Source organism: Adiantum capillus-veneris, chromosome 14 (assembly GCF_014529385.1).
Source record: "Adiantum capillus-veneris isolate H3 chromosome 14, ASM1452938v2, whole genome shotgun sequence".
In the NCBI taxonomy this organism is placed as follows: domain Eukaryota; kingdom Viridiplantae; phylum Streptophyta; class Polypodiopsida; order Polypodiales; family Pteridaceae; genus Adiantum; species Adiantum capillus-veneris.
The window spans coordinates 92377198-92397426 of record NC_140944.1 but is presented as its reverse complement, the minus strand read 5'-3'; the positions used below and the strand labels follow the sequence as shown (position 1 = coordinate 92397426).

The 20229-nt window shown below is 41.9% G+C and overlaps 1 protein-coding gene across 1 annotated transcript; it reads right to left on the bottom strand.

Annotated features, from left to right (window-relative positions):
* Nucleotides 1-12540: 12540 nt before the first annotated feature.
* LOC147442768 (uncharacterized) lies at nucleotides 12541-13327 on the bottom strand. Its single transcript, XM_086529423.1, has 3 exons — nucleotides 13244-13327; nucleotides 12977-13201; nucleotides 12541-12888 (listed from the first exon to the last, which is right to left on the bottom strand). Exons 1-3 carry the CDS (start codon nucleotides 13325-13327, stop codon nucleotides 12541-12543), a joined length of 657 nt encoding a protein of 218 aa, XP_086385549.1.
* Between the last annotated feature and the right edge of the window lie 6902 nt (nucleotides 13328-20229).

Here is a 20229-nt window from a genome sequence, read left to right as displayed (position 1 = left end):
TGATTGTGAATGAATCCAAAACAAAGGTTATGCTTGTGAAAACCAACCATAAGGAGAAGCCATGCATTGTGTACAACAATGAGACACTTGAAGTTGTTGAGAGCTTTAAGTACCTTGGCCTTGAGGTTATGTCCAATCACAAGTAGCATGAGTGTGCTATGCGTCATTTGAAAGCGGTAAAGAGAGCATATTATGCATTTGAGAACATGTGGAATGCGGGAAACATCAAGTGTTGGGTTCTCAAGAAGTACCTTTTTGATACATTGGTGACACCGGTTCTTATTTATGGAGTTGAAGTGTGGGGCGGGAGCATCTCAAAGTCTACTTGGAAAGAGTTTGAGAATGTCCAAAAGCATTTTCTTACAACTCCAAGTTAAGACAAAAACACTATATATGCTCCTACTTCTTGAGTTGGGATCTCTTCCAATTGAGGTTATGGGCATGGAAAGGGTTGTGGAGTACATGATAAAGATGCATGGAAACCCCTCACATCCACTTTCTACAATTGCATGTGAAGCAAGCAAAAAAGTTTAAAAGATGCCTAAAAGCAAGATCTTGATCACGGGATGGATGCAGGATAGAAAGAAGAGGTTTGGGAGATGGAATGCATTACACTTGCTACATGATGCTTCAATTGACTCCCAAGTGAATGAAGCTTTTCTACAATGCCAATGTATTTTGACTTGGGAGAAATCCGGTGGGTCACGCTTCATACATTACACCACCCATATTGCCCCCAACTACAAAACCATGTTCTTCATTGAAATGTGAAACCGTACTCACACTTACATGCTTGATCCTATCCCCTTGTCGGTGATACACACTATTGCAACCATTCGACTTAGCTCTCAATCCCTTCCATGCGAGACAAGACATTGGGGCAATGGAGAAGAGTCAAACTTGTGCACATTATGCTCATTGCAAGTTCGAGAGTCTGAGTACCACACACTACTAGAGTGCTCAGCTTTTGGTCACATCCGGACTTTCTTCTCTCACATTTTTAGCCATGACTTAGACCAAAACAAATTCCTCTCCCAGCCACACTGTGGGATCTCCATTGAAACTCTCATCACCACAATTTTGGAGCATCGAGAGTCACTCATCAGCCATACACATACTACATCACATGTAACTTTGATCCCCTAGGTCATATTTGACCTCCAAGGATGATAATAAAATCTCTCTCTCTCTCTCTCTCTCTCTCTCTCTCTCTCTCTCTCTCTCTCTCTCTCTTCCCCCCCCTCTCGTCTTCAAGCATGGAAAAAATCCACCATGGCATGGGCATGGCCCCTAGGGTAGAGCTTTGAAGCTTGTGGCCAAAGGCGCATGAGCGCGGGAGCGTCCACTTGCATGGAGAGGGAGCCAAGGCGCATTGGCATGAAATCAAGAGTAAAGTGTCTTGATATGATTGCCCTCAGATGGGGAGAAAACTTTGTCAAAGCTGTGCTTATTTTGGAGCATCAGTGCGGGAGCCATCTCCTCCATTGTTTTCTATGCTATTCAGCCATCGCTCTACAAAAAAGCATTTCACTTTTAGAAAAAAATTACAATTTGGTAACCCAAGGGTACCCAAGGGGCCCATCCCATAGAGTGGCCGAGCACTAGCCAAGGACCCATGAGGTGAAAGCCGTGCCTGCATGCATGAGCAAAGTACATGAAGCACCCGAAGACTTTTAAATCTCTGCAAACTCAAACAAGTATAGGAAATTTGCAAAATTTATAAAGATTCAAGAGATGGTGTCCAACAAAGCGGTTGGATTTCCATGCTTTGCCGTGGTTTTGGCAAGGCCGTCAATGTTTTGAAGTTTTGATAAACACCAAAGTTCTTGGGCACCCTAACTCTAACAAGGGTGCTATTCCATAGATTAAACAAGCATGGCTTGTCTGTATTCATGGAAGCAAGTAACATAATTTGCTAATCATAATTAAGGTTACATCTACTTAAGGCTTTGAATCAAGAAAAGCAAAGTGCAATTTTAGTATCAACCTCAATATGGGTTATGTTAGGTCAACAAAGCAACTTGCATAGCATCTCTTGTCTAAGCAAGGCTTCTTCGTGACAGGCTAGTAAGATTGTTATTGTCAATATTTCATGCAACGATTGTTGCAAGGATTCCAGCAAGTTTGGGTTTTGTAGCTACCAAGGCAATATTATTCAAAGCTACACCTACCTTAAGCAAGGCATGACACAAGGGCTATGAGCCATATGATGGATTACAAGCCACCGCAAAAATATAAGTTTTGCGATGACCAAGCGGAGATTTCAATAAGGGAATCAAGACTATGATGATATGCAAGACATTTTGAGGGGTGTTCCAATATCAACATGGTCATCATGTACCCTATTTCATTTGAAGTTATTTTACAGGAAGCTACGGATGGAATTCGGCATGTTAGATTTCTGATGCAAAGGCAATACCTGTTGCTATTTTTGATTATGCATGCAAGGGATTGGCTTCTAGGCAAGTTCTCTGAACTTGATGTAGTAAAAAATAGTTGTAATCAACCCATTGTTGGCAAGCAAGATCCAAGTTTTCAAGAGTACTTGACAAAAGGTGCATGCCAATAGTATTGGGAAACTCAGGTATAATTTTTTCCATGCCATTATTGTAGTTATTTTTTTTGCTTTTAGTATGATATCCTCCTCGACAAGGTAAAAAATCAACAGTATATCATGGTACATGTTTGATCTATGGAGCATGGCTCCATAAATTTGGTTGGCCATAGATTTCGTTAGTCGTTATTTCTTTATGTCATCTTGTGCCCTCAAGCGGAGGGGAAATGCAAGGCTTCTAGGAGCACGACTTTGTACCTATGTCTATGCATTGGGTGCATAAACACTCCAAAAAACTTATAGCTTGCCAGTGTGTAGGAGAAATAAGTACATGAAGTACATTGAAAGCACAATCATGCCACATGATGCTCCAACTTCTGATGCTAGGGGTGATGGTTACGAAAATTGGTAAGCACCTTAAATTTAAGTTTCAATTTTGAACTTATTCCATTTTGCAAGATTTTGCAATGCCAATTTGACAAGAAAATATTGCTTCGGCTAAGTGGAGTTTGGTAGCTAGATGGATTCTAATAGCTAGGCTTTAGGAGCTATCTCTTGTAATATTGGGCAAACTCATTCTTCTCAATAAGCTACATGATTCTGCAAGGCCGTTTCTCTAGGAAAGATCAACACTGTCAATTCTCTTTTGCTTTGACGTTTGTGCATCAACCAGAGCACATGTTAGCTAAGAGCAATCACGCTCAATTTTGTCTCCTCCTTGATGAACTTATGCAAAGCAAGGATTCACTTGGGGGCATTTTTCCTACAAGCTTCCAAAGTTTAGAATATGCTAGTAGCATACGAACTTGGGAAAACTTGGCAACATGTCTACCTGCTTTTTTATTGGAGGTCGGTATAAACCAACCCTTGAGAACATACAAGACATTCCTTTTCTTAGCATACATGGCTACAAGCCACATTCTAGCGAAGGAAACTACTCTCAGAGGGGCGACAAGTTTAGGCAATTTCAAATTCTACTTGCATTTTTGTCTTTAACATTTTGTAATGCAAATGGACCATGAACATTAAGAATAACAAAATTAAGAAAATTGTAGTGAGCATTTTTATGAGAATACTTTGAGAAAATAGAGGGTGAACTTGATTAGAGGTAGCAACATAACCATTATACTTAAATAACTTGGCATGAACAATACTTTGTAAGAGAGAATTTGAGAATTGAGGATTAGATTCATGTGGAGCATGTCCCACCTCCCAAAGGCTTTTGTTTATAACTTCTCCCATAAAGAGACACTTGGTACAATACAAGCTTTCTGTTCCTTGATACCTTGATGGTGAAATGAAGATAGAGAGCTTCTTGCACCACAATTATGCTCGTAACTTAGCTAAATGAAAGCGTTAACTTGTCCTTGGCCTTAGTCCCAAGACCTCAAACACCTTCAAAGGTGGAGAGAGCTAGTAGGCAATGAGGGTGGGGAAGAGGAAGAAGAAGAATTCTTACGAGAAAGAAATAGTGTCCTCTCATACGAATACTCATAGAGCTTAGCATAGCATAGTAGAATAGTAATGGAGATGAAGAAGATGGTTAGCATAACATTGAAGCATGGAACTTGGTTGGATTTGCATTCCATAGCCAAGAGTTGTTGGTGTAGGCTCTCAACTTCTCAAGCTTGGAGAAGGAGATGGAGTTCTTGCACTTTCACAAAGTGAGAATGAGAGCATGTGAGTGGTGTGAGAGAGAGTATATCCCCAAGCACACCCCCAACTTGCTTTGGTCGACTCCTCCTTGTAGCTCATCCTTGAGTTTGATTGGACCCCTGCAAGCCTAACCAATCACATGCTTAGTGCATATCAAGCAACAAGGGTAGCATTTGTACAAGTGTTTTCCTTACCCCGTTGAGAGAGAGTGCTTGATAATTCCTAGATAATTATTTAAATAAACTAAGTTCTCATTGGACCCCTTTAGAGGTCAACCAATAGGCTTTAGGCACTACATGAGGGAAACATGTGTAGATGCTTGACATGTGTCCTTGTTGACTCTCAGGTCTTGGGCTTGCCTTGAGTGAGAGTGTGTGTGTTCTCTCTCATGCCCCTAGCTTTAGGGCTCGGCCCCCTTCTTGTAGGGATCATGTTGACTTTGGAACACCTCACCCCCTTGAGCACCTTATTCATGAAGACCCTCAAGCAGCTTAGTCATAAAACATGACAAGCACCTCAAGCACCTTAGTCAGCAAGCACAACAAGCGCCTCCACTTCAATGATTTTGAAAGGTGCCTTCCCCATAGTAGTATGGACAGTGTTATTGTATGCATAATCTACAAGAGGTAGGTACTTTTGCCATTGTGAACATTGATCTACTTCGATAACATAGGTCTTAAGTAGATCTAGAATCATAAGGTTGGCTACTTCACTTTGACCATCCGTTTGTGGGTGATAGGCGGAAGAGAAATTAAGCCTAGTACCTAGATTCTCAAAGAAATGGTCATTCAAGGATCTCTATCCAACACTATTGATGTTGGCAAGCCATGCTGTTTGAAAATTTGGGATATGAAGAGGGTTGCCGTTTGGTGTTGCAGGGCCACTTGGCATGCAAAAAAGCGCCACATGGGGGTGTGAACCCTGGGACTCATGGAATATATACTGTAAGAGTGTATTGGCATTGGCATCAAGGGATAGGGAGAGAAGAGATCCTATGGAGATCCCCTCATCCCCCTTCCATTGGGCGTTGCATTTGGCGTTGTTGTTGTTGGTTGTTGTGGGAACTATAGTGCTTGTTGTTGGTTGTAGTGGTCGTTTGTAAGAAGTTATTCATACGGGGGATGCCCACGGGCCCCTCCCTTTTCCTTGGAGGTGAGTGGGCACTCACTTGGGGGGCCAAGGCACTGTAAGATGTCATCCATACATAGGGGGTCTTACCTCCGTGTGACAATAAGTAAAGCACGGATTGAAAAGCAGCGGTTCATGTACGGGCATGCAAAGAATTAGACGTGTGTTTGGAGGAGAAGAAATGTGCTAAAAAAAAAAGTTTTGCCCCTATAAGGGAACCCCCTTTTTGTTGTTTTGGGATAGTAGGTACATGATCTCAAAGGGATAAGGGAAGAAGCATTGTACACACTCTTTTGGCTCAAAAATCAATTGCTGATTGCTCCCTATTTTTAGTCTCCCCCCTTTCTCTTTTTCATTGTTTCTACACTTTGGTGTTGGTGTCGGTGTGTGGGTGAGTTTTATACCATTTTTTGTGGTGCAAAGAGGGAGAGAAGTGTGGTGTGCAACAGTGACATGTTTGATTGAAGTATTGTAAGTATTGTGCATGCATTGATTTTTGGAGGTGTATACATGCTTATTTGTGTGCAGCTTAAGGTGTACATTGTGAAGATTGTGTTGTCCTAAAGGTGTTTCTGAGAGGATTGGGGTGTTGTGAATATCCTAGGCCATAGAGAGGTAGTCTGTGAGTGTTTTTGGGTGTGTTTTCATTCCCCCATTCCATCTTGTCATGCCCCCACTAAGGAGAATCTGATTGCTCCTTGGTTTGCTCAACAAAGGCGGTTTCTTCCACAAACAAATGATGGCAGCATGACGTTACGGGCCGATCTTCACAAATATGCACCATATCACGCTCAAGCTAACGAACAAGCCAAGAGAAAAAAAAAGATTTTATACATGGTGCTCACAAAGATAGTGAGTAAGTCAAGAGCATATTGGGACTAGAAGTTATTTTCAGTTCTTTGGGCATATCGAGTTGCTTACAAAACAATAATTGGAACAACACCTCTCAATATAGTGTTCGGGCTTAATGCCATACTAGCCTTGGAATTCTTGATTCCTACATTGTTGATCCTTACATTTTGAGTAGCTAAGAGTTTGGAGTGAACATGCCACGAGCTAGAAAAACTAGATGAAATGTGCTTACGAGCTGTTGTAGATATCTATGTGCAAAAACAAGGCATAAAGGAGTTCCATGATCAACATTTGATCAAGGAGCTTAAAAAGGATGACCATGTCTTAGATTTTACACCTTAAAACAACACTCCAAAAATCTAAAAAAGTGAGGAAATGGCCCATTCATGATTAGCAACATATCATCAAGTGGAGCCATCGAACTTGCAACAACGAGGGAGAAGAGATGTCCAATTGAATTAGTGGATACATGTTGAAGAAATATCATCTACCATTAACCACAAAAATGCTAAAAAAGATCCATAAAGCAGTAGAACAAAAGGAAAAAGCACAAGTTAATCAAGCATAAACTCAGGAGAAAGCAAAATTGCGGATTTTTAAAGTGCAAGGAAATTGGAACTACAAAACAACGTCTAATTTCAATATTTTGCAATAGTATCTGTTCCTATTGAAGCAATTCCGATAGAGACAAATTAGCTAAAAGGTATGGATCTACACATTTGTATGTAGCTAGAAAATGGATCAATTGAGCAAGCACTTTTGGACACTCGAGTAAGAGCCAATCAAATGAAGTACTCTACATACCTGAATATGTGAGATGTATAATTGATGACAAAGCAAATCATGCTCAAAGCTGCAGATCGAAGGAAGATGGTGAGTTTAGGACAAGCAAATATTTCAATCAACATAGACGTCCATCAATGTCCACACCAATCTCATGTAATGGAAAACAAACTTAACAAAGCAATCATATTAGGTGTATCATGGATGCCCACTTATAAAGTGATTCCAGACTGGTAGTAGAAAGCCTTAATGTGGGGGACACATCGTTCGTAACTGACACAAGATCTCTTTCACCCTATCAAAGGCTTCTTGTGCTTCTTCATCCCACTCAAATCCATGCAAATGATTGAGCCCTCTTCTGAAGAAGATACACATACTACAACAACATCCAAAAGAATTGCGACAAATATTTTACCTTATGGACAAACAAGGTGGCCAAATAATGAGCACTAAAGGGAGGCTCCATCAGGACTAGATTCTTGAAAGATCAGCTTCAATTATGTTTTGCGACGCTACATGACCCAATAACTGCACTCGAGGCTGTGTTAGCTTGCACTTGTTTGGGTTCAATTGACCTCCTCCTTCATCAAGCCTTTGGAAACATAATTGCAACTTGGAAAGGTGCTCCACCCTAGAGCTATAGCAACTAATATCATTCGTAAATACCCTAATGAACCTACCAAGATATGGCCCAAATACCCTGTTCATCCAATCCTAGAAGGTAGCATAAGCATTTACCAGCCCAATTAGAATCCACATGTGCATTGCCCTTAGCTCTTGACAGCCTTGTGCTAACACTCATTGACCACTATCTCCTTAATTAATGTTAGCTTTTTGGATCTGTACATCACTTACCAGGTAATAGCTGGGATGAACACATCCTAGCTAGAAGTATGCCTGCATTATCTGTGGCACCTCCTTCTTTTGCTAATCTTTGGATGCTCCATGCCTTAGTATACTTTATCTTTGCCCTTGCAAGATCTAGTCTCCTGCTTGGTCTCTATTTCCCTTGCAACTTTTGCTTCTTTATTGGCTAGAACCTCCACATCCTGCTTATCCACTCCGATGATATTCACTGTAGGGATTTCACCTCCATCTGGTGGAGCTGGATGCATTGGATTCTTGACTGCCTACTCTCTTCAGCCATCGAAGCGGGGAATGAGGGTAGGGAAAAGGAAGAAGAAGCATTCATAGGAGAAAGAAATAGTTCCGCACTTATCATCACTCCTCTTGCTTAGCATACATAATAGCATAGTAATAATGAAGATGGAGATGATGGCAAGCTTGAGCATTGGAGCATGGCTCTTGGTTGGATTTGCATTATATAGCCAAGAGTGTCGGTGTAGGCTCTCAACTTCTCAACGACAAGCTTGGAGACGGAGATGGAGCTCTTGCACTTTTCACTTCACACAATGTGTGTGTGTGTGTGTGTGTGTGTGTGGGGGGGGGGGGGGGGGGAGAGAGTATACTCCCCAAGCTAGCCCCCTCCTTGCTTTGGTCGACCCCCTCATCTAGCTCAAGATGGAATCTCATTGGATCCTTGCAAGCCTAATCAATCACATGTAGAGTGCATATCAAGCAAGCATGCTAGCCTTGGGACAAGCGTCCCCCTTTCCCCTTTGAGAGAGAGGACTAGATAAATGCATAATCAATTAATTTAATTAACTAAATTATCATTAGACCCCTTGAGAGGCCAACCAATAGTCTTTAGGCACACAATGAGGGCAACATGAAGAGGAACTTGACGTGTCCTAGTTGCTTCATTAGACCAAGCTTGCCTTGTGTGAGGCTGTGTGTGTTCTCTCTCATGCTCCTACAATGAGGGCTCACCCCCTCATGAGTAGAGATATGTTGACTTTGTGGAACACCTCAAGCCCCTCAAGCAACTCAATCATGGAGCACCTTAGCACCTAAGTCATTAAGCACCTCAAGAACCTTAGTCAGCCAACACGACAATCACCTTAGTGAGAAAGCACAACAAGCACCTCAAGCTTGGTCCGGGTTCCCACCTCAAGAACATCCCTAGCTTGCCTAAGGTCAAAGGACTTTTAACACTAACCTTTGGAGGTCTTTAATGAAGTTAACCCTAAGGTCTTTAAGCCCCATTAGGTAGCATTTCTCTTTGACATACCATCTCTCATATGGACCCCTTTAACCTTGGCCCCATGTTGAGATAGATCCATAAGCACATGTCTATATTATAACCCTTCTTCCCGTTTATTTTACCACATTAAATGATGAATTTAATATGAGAAAATAATTTGGGTTGGCTAGATATTAGATTTTATGACATTACCTCTCTCTTGAAATAATAGTTGTCCTCGACTTGAGGTAGAAGAGGTAAAGCCTCAGTCATTAGTCGATGTTTCTTAGCAGATAGAGGATCCCTTTTTACCCTATGACATCATTCCAAGATGGATGACTAAATCCGTTTGGTGCTTGGGAGACGTAGCTACCGCAAGCATGTCTGCTCTTTAGTCCATTTCATTCTCCCAAGTAGAGTGACAAACTCTACTTGGTGTTTAAGAGATGTCGTCATCACAAGCATGATTCTAAGCATGCATACTATTTAAATTTTTGCACAATAAAAAGAGAATTACTCTTATAAGACAAAAACATTGATCATTTAAAAGAAACATGTACATTTGCTTACTCTAATGTAGCATTATAAGCATTGACAAGGATCATACTATACTTAATCTGTTTTCCTTGCATCCATCTAGCATCTTCAAAATGATAATTTTTGAACTTAATAAGATACCGTCGGATAATCTTACCATGTCGTAGTACCTTGTCTTCATGCCAAAGGATAGCTTCGGGTTGTTAGGAAATAAGACGTAGCTAAATAGATAATTGAGTAGATTACTTAATGGAGAGAGACTTAATCTGTTTTCCTTGCATCCATCTAGCATCTTCAAAATGATAATTTTTGAACTTAATAAGATACCGTCGGATAATCTTACCATGTCGTAGTATCTTGTCTTCATGCCAAAGGATAGCTTCGGGTTGTTAGGAAATAAGACGTAGCTAAATAGATAATTGAGTAGATTACTTAATGGAGAGAGACATATTACATACACGAGATTATAGAGGAGAGAGAGAGAGAGAGAGAGAGAGAGAGAGAGAGAGAGAGAGAGAGAGAGAGGTACACACAATATACATGGTTCACCCAATGTGGGCTATGTCCACGGGAAAGCAGCCACTCAATGGCTTTAGTACTTCAAAACAAGAAGTAGTTTACAAAGGGATTATACCCTTTTGGAGCTCCCGCCTTGCTTCACTCTCACCACCTCATACCCACCTTGTTGTATCAATGTCACACTATGAAATGTGTGTAGAAATGGCCTCCTTTTATAGGCCAAAAGGGCTACCCTCTCTCATGAGAGGAAGCCATGTGTAGCCGTCCTTGTGTGAATAAGTCCAAATCGGACCCTCCAATCCGCCCATGTGTGGCCGCCCTTGTGTAGACAAATCCGCTTTTGAATTCGGCCACCGGCCATTGAATTTGGCCACCGGCCACCGGCCACCAGTCATTGACTACCGGCCACCGGAGCTAGGGTGAGTATTGATGGCATGATCATGACTGGCAAATGAGATTCGGTGTCATTGAATAGGGAGCCCTTGATGGCAATTGCATTGAGAGCACTTGTGATATGGTGCTCCAACTGATGGTGTCGAGGTCATCCTCCTAGGAGTCAAAGGAAATCGAGTTGATGAGAGAGAGAGAGAGAGAGAGAGAGAGAGAGAGAGAGAGAGGGGGGCGGGGGGGGGGGGGGGGGGGGACTCATAGGAGAGCCATGCAACCTGTGTGGGATGGCGCATGTTGTGGTAGAGAGGACTTCCATGTCATCATTGTAGAGCTATTGGACTTGAGTGCAAACATGCGACGAGTTGGAGCATGCTTGGACAACCAATTAACGAGGTTTTTGGGGAGCAACACTGTAGTTTTTGGCATTGTAGAGCAGCTAGTCCTCATGAAACTATGCTACTGTACGCCCATGCAAATCTCGCCCATACCTACTGGGGTAAACTCCTACTTGTGCTAATCCTCTCTTACTGATATCCCCACAAGGAGGGGGATAATCATAAGAGATGTTGCATTAGTTGATGTGACTTTGTTTGTCTCACTCACACGTAGCCTCCAAGTGGGGGTAATGCATTTGTTTTGCATCTGTACCTCTTTGAGGTGAAACTAGTGCCAAGGGTAACTCAAAACAATTTGTCTCTGTATGTGGAGGTCCTCTAATATAACTAGCATTGTCACAGAAGGCCTTGCATATTGCATATAAGACAAATAACCAATGGACGTGTTGTCGGAATGTGTGCGGTCTAGCTGGGAAGGTGCAAAACCTCTAGTTGTGAGAGTTCGTGATGAGAGTCACAAACACTTTGAAAAAAAGCATTTGTAGAGAATCACCAACCCTCTTTTTAAGGGTGACAGAGAATCTAAGAGCGTTCCTGACAGCAAATTCACAAACCCTCTTTCCTATCGTGCTTGGAAATTGCTTGTTTTCGTAGATGAGATTATGATAAGAGGATCATCAAATCACATTCAATTTCACTTTAAAAGACTATTTGAAAACACTAAAGTTTCAGCCATGAAACCTCAATGCTCATACAAGCACAATTCTCAATCAAAACCCAAACCTCTTTCATGGTATCATGTAGCCTCGCCCCCAATTACATAGTCGTAGCATCAAACAGTTGAAAGGAATGCTCGAGCTTCCACCTTCACGATGACAATTTTCTGATTTTGTAGAGATTTATGAGATTAAAAAGTGAATCCCACACACCATTTTGATAAGGGGAAACCCTAATTCACTCCCTCACAAGCTCTGATACAAGATTGCGAAGAGGCGGGACTGCCCTACACATAGATTGAGCAACCATGGAAGCCATTACACAGTAGTGATAAATTGCAGGTTTTTTATGTTAAATGCTCCCTTCTCTCTCTTCCCCACGGAAATGTGAGCTGATGTGTCAATTTTTGGGCCATTTTGCCACTTTGGACCAAAACTAGGCCATTTTCAACTCATTTTTGACCAAAAAATATCATTTTTGATGCGAAAAATCCCAAACGGAGTCAGGAAAATCCCTAAATTTGTGGGATTACTTGCATAAGCATAAAAAGCATAGATAAGCATCATTTTTCATCAATATACCATTTTGGGTCACTTTCCATGCAATTCTGCAACGACGCCTGTTAACTGCTATTTTTGGCAATTTTTGGCCGCATCAATCTTTGTAGGCGAGACGAGTGTGCCACCATGAAACACTTGGACTATGTACATTGTCAAACCAAATTAATCATATTATCAAGTGAAAAAGGATGCGAATGAGCCACATGTAGGGCCACGACTCCCCGGATAGGTAATGATAGCGACTGCAGTAGCCGCTTTAGCATATATCACGATATGTACATTATTGCTTTTCTTTCCATGCATTGAGAAGTGTCAAAATTGAGGTGAATGTTTTTATTTCACACTATGTACGTGCCACGGCACGACATCCACCCCCTCTGAACCTGCACATCCTCTGGCATGTGCCAACATTTTCCCCATATAGGTTTAATCGTCATTACGATCCACAAATATTTGGATGTCATTTTTATCTTCTGCAAAGTTTGGAAAATCATCCTCTGCTTCTTCATCCTCATCTGTAGAAATGTCATTAGGTTCTTCATCATCATCTTGTTGTGAATCAAAAGGATCATTATCATGTCTCCTCTTGAACATCTTGATTCTTTTGCCCGCTATGGGAATTTTTAGCTCTGTTCCATCAAGCTCCCTCAAAGTATATGTAGCATTTTCATGCACATGTTTGACAACATAGGGACCAAACCACCGTTTTGCAAGTCTTCTTTGTGTGGTGTGTTGGTTGTCAAGGCTACTGTCGTACATTAGGACCCAATCACCCTCTTCAATTAGGCTTCGGTCGAAGCCTATGTCTTTTATCAAACCTATCTTTATTCTTTAGTCTTGCATCCTTCAATCGAGATTTAGCAATGTCTATGTCTTCCTGTCTTCTTTCCAATTGCCTTATGCACAAAGCAAGTAGAGCTTCCCTACTTACACCATCTTCCCAAGGTAACATGTTCCAAGTAGGAACTACATCCTCAATTGGCATGACTGGCTTCTGACCATACATCAATTCAGTAGGCATGTAACCAGTCACTGAGCTATGAGTTGTACGATCAGCCCACAAAGCATATGGTAGCAACCTTGGCCACTCATGCATTCTACCTTTGCATGCCTTAGCCAAAGCTTTGACAATAGGAGGATGTCCTCTTTCACTTTTCCCATTTCCCTCTGGATTATAAACACGAGTCAAGGCTAGCTTGATACCAATTCTCATAAAGAAATCCCTTGCTTCATCTGCATCTAACTCACCTCTATCAGCAACTATCTCTCCCACATAGCCATAGTGGCAAATTACATCTTCAAGCAAAAATTTACAAACAACTTCTGGAGTTTTTGTCCTCAATGCACGCCCTTCCACTTGGTTTGTCAAGTATTCTCGTGCAAGTACCAAGTATCTCATTTGCCAAAGTCCTAAAGGCAGTGTGACTAGATCAACAACCCATTTAAAGTGCATGGCTAATGGGTATGTAGGGTGCAATACATCACTATGACGTACATTAGAATACATTTGGCATGTGACACAAGACTCCACAAAATCTGCTACATCCTTATACATGTTTTTCCACCAATATCTCTCTTTCACTTTGAAAAAAGTAGCCCATACACCTCGATGTCCAGAATATAGGCTTTCATGAAGCTCTTTGATAACTTTGAGCTGAGTAGGCTTATTACATACTACTCGTAATGGAGTCCCATCTCTTCTTTTAGGATGTTTCCATAAGTAGCCATCCCTCAAGAAGAATCCATATGCTTTCTTTCTGATCCTTTTGAATTCTGATTCACTCCAATCATCTTGATTTTGTAAAGTACTCAGGTAGCGACCTATGAGCAACCATTCATCCTCATAGAACTCCTCTGAAAGGACTCAAGTGAAGATACAATGCATATATCATCACACTTTGCATGAGAAATTGTGTAGAATTTTGTGCCCACATCTTCTTCCTCATCAATCATATCATCCTCATCTTCATACCTTGCCCTTGAAAGCATATCTGCCATTGCATTATCTTTTCCTGCAATGTGATTCAATTCTGGGTTCAAGGACTTTATATAAGCAATCCACCTAAACATAGCAATATCAGGAGTAGAGCAGCTTGCAATCATCCCTAGAAGTGGCAAGCAACCAATCTCCACAACTACAGATGCTCCAATGAAGTACTCTTTGTCCCACTTTAATGTTGTAACCACCCCCCATAACTCCCTTTTTACCTGTGGATATGCTCTTTGGTGAGAGCTTAGAACCTTGGCCCCAAACCTCACCAGATACCCGTGTTTCTCTTCATCGTCTTGTCCTACTGCCCATCCAATTCCCGTTGGACTAGTGTCCACTGTCACAATCACCGGTCTTCCACACTCATAGTCAATCTTCCTCAAAGTTGGTGAAGACAACAACAATTGCTTCAACTTCCTCATAGCTTTTACATGTACATCATTCCATTGAAACCTTTGATTCTTCCTTAGCAATTGATAAAGAGGATTTGCAACATGTACATAATGTGGAATCCATATGAGGTAGAAGACACATGCACCTAGAAACCTTCTCACCTCCGTGATATTTATGCATACTTCCTTCATCCTCTGTATTGCATCCACTTTAGTTGGACAAGGTCGGCGGCCATGAGGATTACAAAGATGTCCCACTATCAATATTTCTTCAACCCCAAACACTGACTTTTTCCCAGATAATGTAAGGTTCACTTCTTCCAGCTTTGTTAAAATTCTATCACAATCATTGATGTGGTTTGCACCCCCTCGAATCCAGAGCCTCATCTTTTTTAGCTAAGTCACATCCTTTGATTGGAACGTCATCAAGAAAAGGCATTGTAATTTGAGGTATGAAGTCATGAAGGACTTTGTTCATACCGTTCATCATGTGCGCAACCGAGTTGGTTGATCCCTGCGGTAAGGTGCACATCCTTACCAAACCCAAGGGTGTTCTCATGGTAGTCAAGTCCCTGCTTTCCATTGCTATTTGGAACTGATCATACCCTGAGTACAAATCCCCCATAGAATATATTGCCCTTCCTGCAAATGCTTCTGCAAACTCATTGTTAGAAGCTGGACACACCCTACGGAAATGACTACTCGGCAGATTATCATTTTTTGTAATTATTCATTTATTGAGAAAACTCGACATTTCACCTTGTAAATATTAGGGCTTACAGAAGTTTCCAGATTGTATCCCAGTTTTGATAGTTAGATTGAATACATGGTTGATTTGGAACTTTAGGGTTTGAGAATTGCAAGGTATTTATACCACTTTTTGACCTTAATGAAGGACCTTTTGTCATTTTAAAAAAGAAGTTTGAAGTCTGTGAGTGAGCGTACTGTGTACGAGAGAGAGAGAGTGTGAGCTTCATTTTGACGCTATGTGTGCACCGGTGGTCGAAATCGAGTGTGGAGAAGTGTAGCGTGTTGCCCCCGATGAGAGCTACGCCCCCGATACCTACATTGCGCGCGTACGGTCCGGTGTTGCGAGCTCTATCTACGAGCTTTATCTGGTGATTCGGTAAGCATACGTTGTCCGATTTTGCATTGCAGCATATCCACGCGTTCACATTGAGTAGAGCTACACATTAGGCACTTTAGATTTTGAAAACAAAGACCTGCAAATTTCGGCCAGACATCCTACGTGATTTTGCGCCGGGTGTTTTGGGTTGGGGTTTTGGTGCATAGACCTTGGGGAGAGCGACCTATTGGTGTTAGTAAGATCTCCTTCAAGTTCTGTGGTGTTTCGAGATTGTTTGATGGGTGTTCGACTCTAGAAAGTGTTGTAGGAAGTTTCCTCTTATGCACTCTTGAAGGCTGTGACTTAGACATTGGGTGGAGACCTCTGTAGGAATTAGTTAGGACTCGATCGAGTGTAGGTTGACACCTTATGCTTGCTTCCACGCGCCTGTGGGTCGAGCTTCGTCCTTAGCTGACAAATCTTGTTAGGTGAGTTCTCGCTGTGCTGACGTCCGTCGCGGCATATCCGTCCAACATTGGCGCCGCTGCAGGGGACAAAAAACGTAGGTAGGTGACCGAGACTAGTCCTTGAGGATAGGGATTCTTGGCTTGCCAAGAGTCTCGTTTTTCATTTAGATAGGATCAGAGGGTGGACGACTCTCTAGATCTTAGAGGGAGTCTAGGAAGCGTGTGTCTGGCCTAGATCCTTCGACTTAGGTAGATTGAGATAGTTTTAGGTATTAGTTGAGTTCTTGAGTAGGAGTTGGAGTGGTAGAAGCGGTGAGAGGAGAGCTTGAGAGTCCGGAGAGGCCAGAAAGCAACCAAAACACCATTATCACCATTTCACATGATGAATAGGAGTAGAGTAAGTAGGACATCATGATTCAGAATCTAGAGCACTTCATGCATGTATACTTGCTTGGTAAATACATCACAAGTTTGTAAAAGACGCAAAAAGATGCAATAGTGTGTTTGAAAGCTGAAGTGAAGTCCAAAAATTAATGTGAGTGTTTTTGATAGAGTTGCACAACATCAGGAGCATTTCTGTCAGGAACAAAAATTTAATTTCAAGCCAGGAGACATTCTACGCGTAGGATGTCTACAGGCTAATCTGGTGGGAATTTTGGGATTTTGAGTTGACCAGCGTGTTCAGAAGGTAGGGTTTACCCTATTTTCAACTGGAAAGTGGAAATTTAACCATATCTTGACAGGATAAGGCCGGATAGACTGAAATTGCGAGACATCCTATCCAAATTGTGCCAAAGCCTTTTTTAAAGACCAAAACCATATGATGGCTGTAGGAGCATGATTTGCATGATATATTGAGTGACTGAGAGGGGTTTCATCTCATTTGGGTGAGAAAATTGGGTTCAAAGCAGACTTTAGCACTTTTGACTAAAAAAGACAAGAACAGCTAAAATTGGGGACTTTTGAAATCCAAACCAATATCTAAGCATACCACTGGGTTGCTGACATCAAGGGGAAGCTGTGGGTCAAGTCTGGGGTCAAACACGCCCAAAACGACATCCTACACATAGGATGTCTTCTGTGTATTTTTTCACTCCAAACCTAATTTTGAGCATACCAAAGTGATCAGTAACTCAAGGGGATGAAAAAGACATCCTACACGTACGATGTCCAAAGAAAAAAATCGAAGCCAAAAACTGACTGTGGGCATAGCAAGGTGTTGTATAGCCTGAGTCAAGCCTCCTAGTCAATTTTGGTCCAAACTGGAGTTGATTAGACTGATCAAGATCAGCAACAGGTTGTCGGAACAGATTTCTGATCCATTGACCAGCTTATAGGTGTCCAAATCAAAAAGTAAAAACAGCTGTGGACTCAGCACATCAAGGGGCATCCATAGTGCAAAAATCCAGGCAAAACAGAGCAGGAGACATCCTACACGTAGGATGTCTATTGGGGCCTATGGAAGAGAAAATTTGACTGGGATTAGACAGTGAGATTCCATTTGGCTTAAGGGTTACAGAACTTCTTTCAGAAGTGAATTTGGACCTTGTTTGTCCATTTGACGGAGCAAAGACTGAATTCAGACTTTTTCACGTAAATTGACCAACATCCGAGGGAAGTACAGTTCGAGATTAGCAGACCTAATCCAGAACATCAGCAGTGTATAAAATACAGTAGTGGTTGAGATTAACTCTCCAGCTATACCAATCATTACTAAGATAACCTCTAGCAGATAAATACTTTGATTCGATTTCCGAAATTAAACGCTTGTGTACAGGTATATTCAGCAGCAAAGCAAGAAGTTGTGCGGAGACTAATCCTTTGCCATGTGAGTGGTTGGATTTGTGGTAAATTGCATTGATAAGTTTGATGAATTTAAGATTAGGAAGATACATTTTTAGAGACCAGAAGGTGGCAGGTGACCAAGGTAGCTTAGTGTCCACCGAGGAGAGTGTAACTCAGGCAAAGCTAGATCCATTAGCACCGATTATTGAGGAAGGTAGTGATATTGACACTTCGTTAGACAAATTTTTCTTCATGATGGGTAGTCAACAGCCAAGAGGTTTCACCTATGAGGGACCAATGCCAGGAGGAAGCACCTCCCTAAATCCTTTGAATGATTCCAAGCTCACTGTGATCTTCTTAGAGGGAACAAACTCGAGGGGAGCCCTAGTCTATTCTGACTATCGAGGACGCAAGTGCATTTGTATTGAAGAAAGGCCGGCTCAGAGATTGGAGATAATTCGATTCTATGATGATGGAGATAGATTCCAAGACGAAAAGGGGAACCACTATCTGATAGTCAATAACCCTGAAGATTACAACATATATGGAGATAACGTGGCGAAAGGGAAATGGTTTCAGAAGCTCAAGAACCGCCACCAAACATTGATCGACCTGGAGCAATTTTTATGTATGATAAGAAAACAACCAGGGTTTCAATTTATAATGAGAACATGGGAATCTATAAGCATGAGAGTGAGGGAATAGTCGCTTACTTTCGCTGCAAAGAACCATACTTAAACGAATTGAGCAAAGACAAGGTTCTTTACTTATTCTCTTATGAACTGTTATGGGGAAGGGTATAGTTTTTGTTGATAGATACGGGCGAGAATACCAACGTATTCTCCCAGAGGAGGTAGAAAAGGTGACAATTCCAGGAGCATCAACATATGCCCCAGACGAAGTGCCAAGATCCACCTACACCCCTAGCAAGTCGACGAATCCCTTTTCAGAAGATTATGACGCTACCTCACATTCTACCCGACCGTTGACGTTCAACAATCAAAACCAACCAGCAACTCAGCCATCATTGCAGGCATGGCTTCGACAGAGTGCAACATTGGAACAAGATCTAAATCGAGATGGTTATCAAGCTGCACGAGGCTAAGGGATTTGCAAGAACCACCATTCTATTGAAGGTATCAAGGAGAGAGTAAGCCAAAGACTCAAGGGTCAACAGAGCCTGGAGGACCACCCATAGAACGAGTTCGAAGAGATGAACCATCTCTGGCAAGAATTGTTAGAAATTATGGCTTAGGAGCACCACTGGGAGAGGAACCAACCTACTACAAAATCCTAGTTCCTCTAGGATTTCCTTCCTGGTTGATAATGACGGCCCAAGAGGCTTTCGACTTATTAACGTGGATGCCACGATTGAGAAACTGGGAACTTTGACTCTGTCAACGAGACCAGAGGAGGTATATCGATTAGGACGTGGAGATCCAACGATGAGGATTGTAGACCATTGTAGAATTAGACCTTCTCAAGTGCAAAAATGGGTAAACAAGAAATACACAGGAAACAGAGATCCAAGAGATCATGTAGCAGCCTTTGTGCACATAATTAGAGCTGAAGAGGTGTTAGACTTCCCTACCCAATTTGCAGGGTTTGGACTAACCCTAGAGGATGACACTGCTACTTGGTTTGACTCTGTAGAGCGTAGAGACTTTGAGTCTATGGAGGAAGTGTTTGACGAGTTTATCGAGGAATTCTCACAAAGGGGGATAGCTCATAATACCGTCTCACAAATCCATAAATTCAAACAGAAAGATGGGGAATTTGTACGAAAGGCATCCCTAAGACTAAAAAGATATGTTAAGTTCTGCCCTGTGGAAGAACTGCCAACTCAGTCCAGACTTATGCTTATATTCATCCAAGGACTAAGGAATGCGGATCTCCAGAAAGACTTACATATGAAGAGGAGCATGACGTTGAATGAGTTGACCAAGGAGGCTCTTTACCTTGTGGACAATTGTGCGGTCTACAAAGAGGGGGGTTCAAGGACCTTGACGACAATTCATCTTCACAACAAAGTGGAAGCAAGTCTTCTAAGACAGCACCGAAAGGAGAAGTAACTGTAAACCAAGAGCTGCTTGTAGATGAAGTGCTAAAAAAGATTAACTTGTACGCCAAATCCCAGGTTAAACAGCCCAAGTGGTGTGCTATTGAACAAAAATGGACAAACTATGGGACAGAGGAATGTTATTATAACAAAGGATATGTGAGAGAGAGACCTTACGCTCCCCAAGCTCAGGTAGCTTCTCCTCAAGTTCCACCAATGCCTAGGTATCAAGCAGGCAACCTACCAGGACTTGTAGGTGTAGAAAGACCACAACCGGTGTTGGGGCAACAACCACCCCTACCAGGATTACGACCAGTCGGTATAAGATACACACCAACCGTAACCAAATCAGAGGA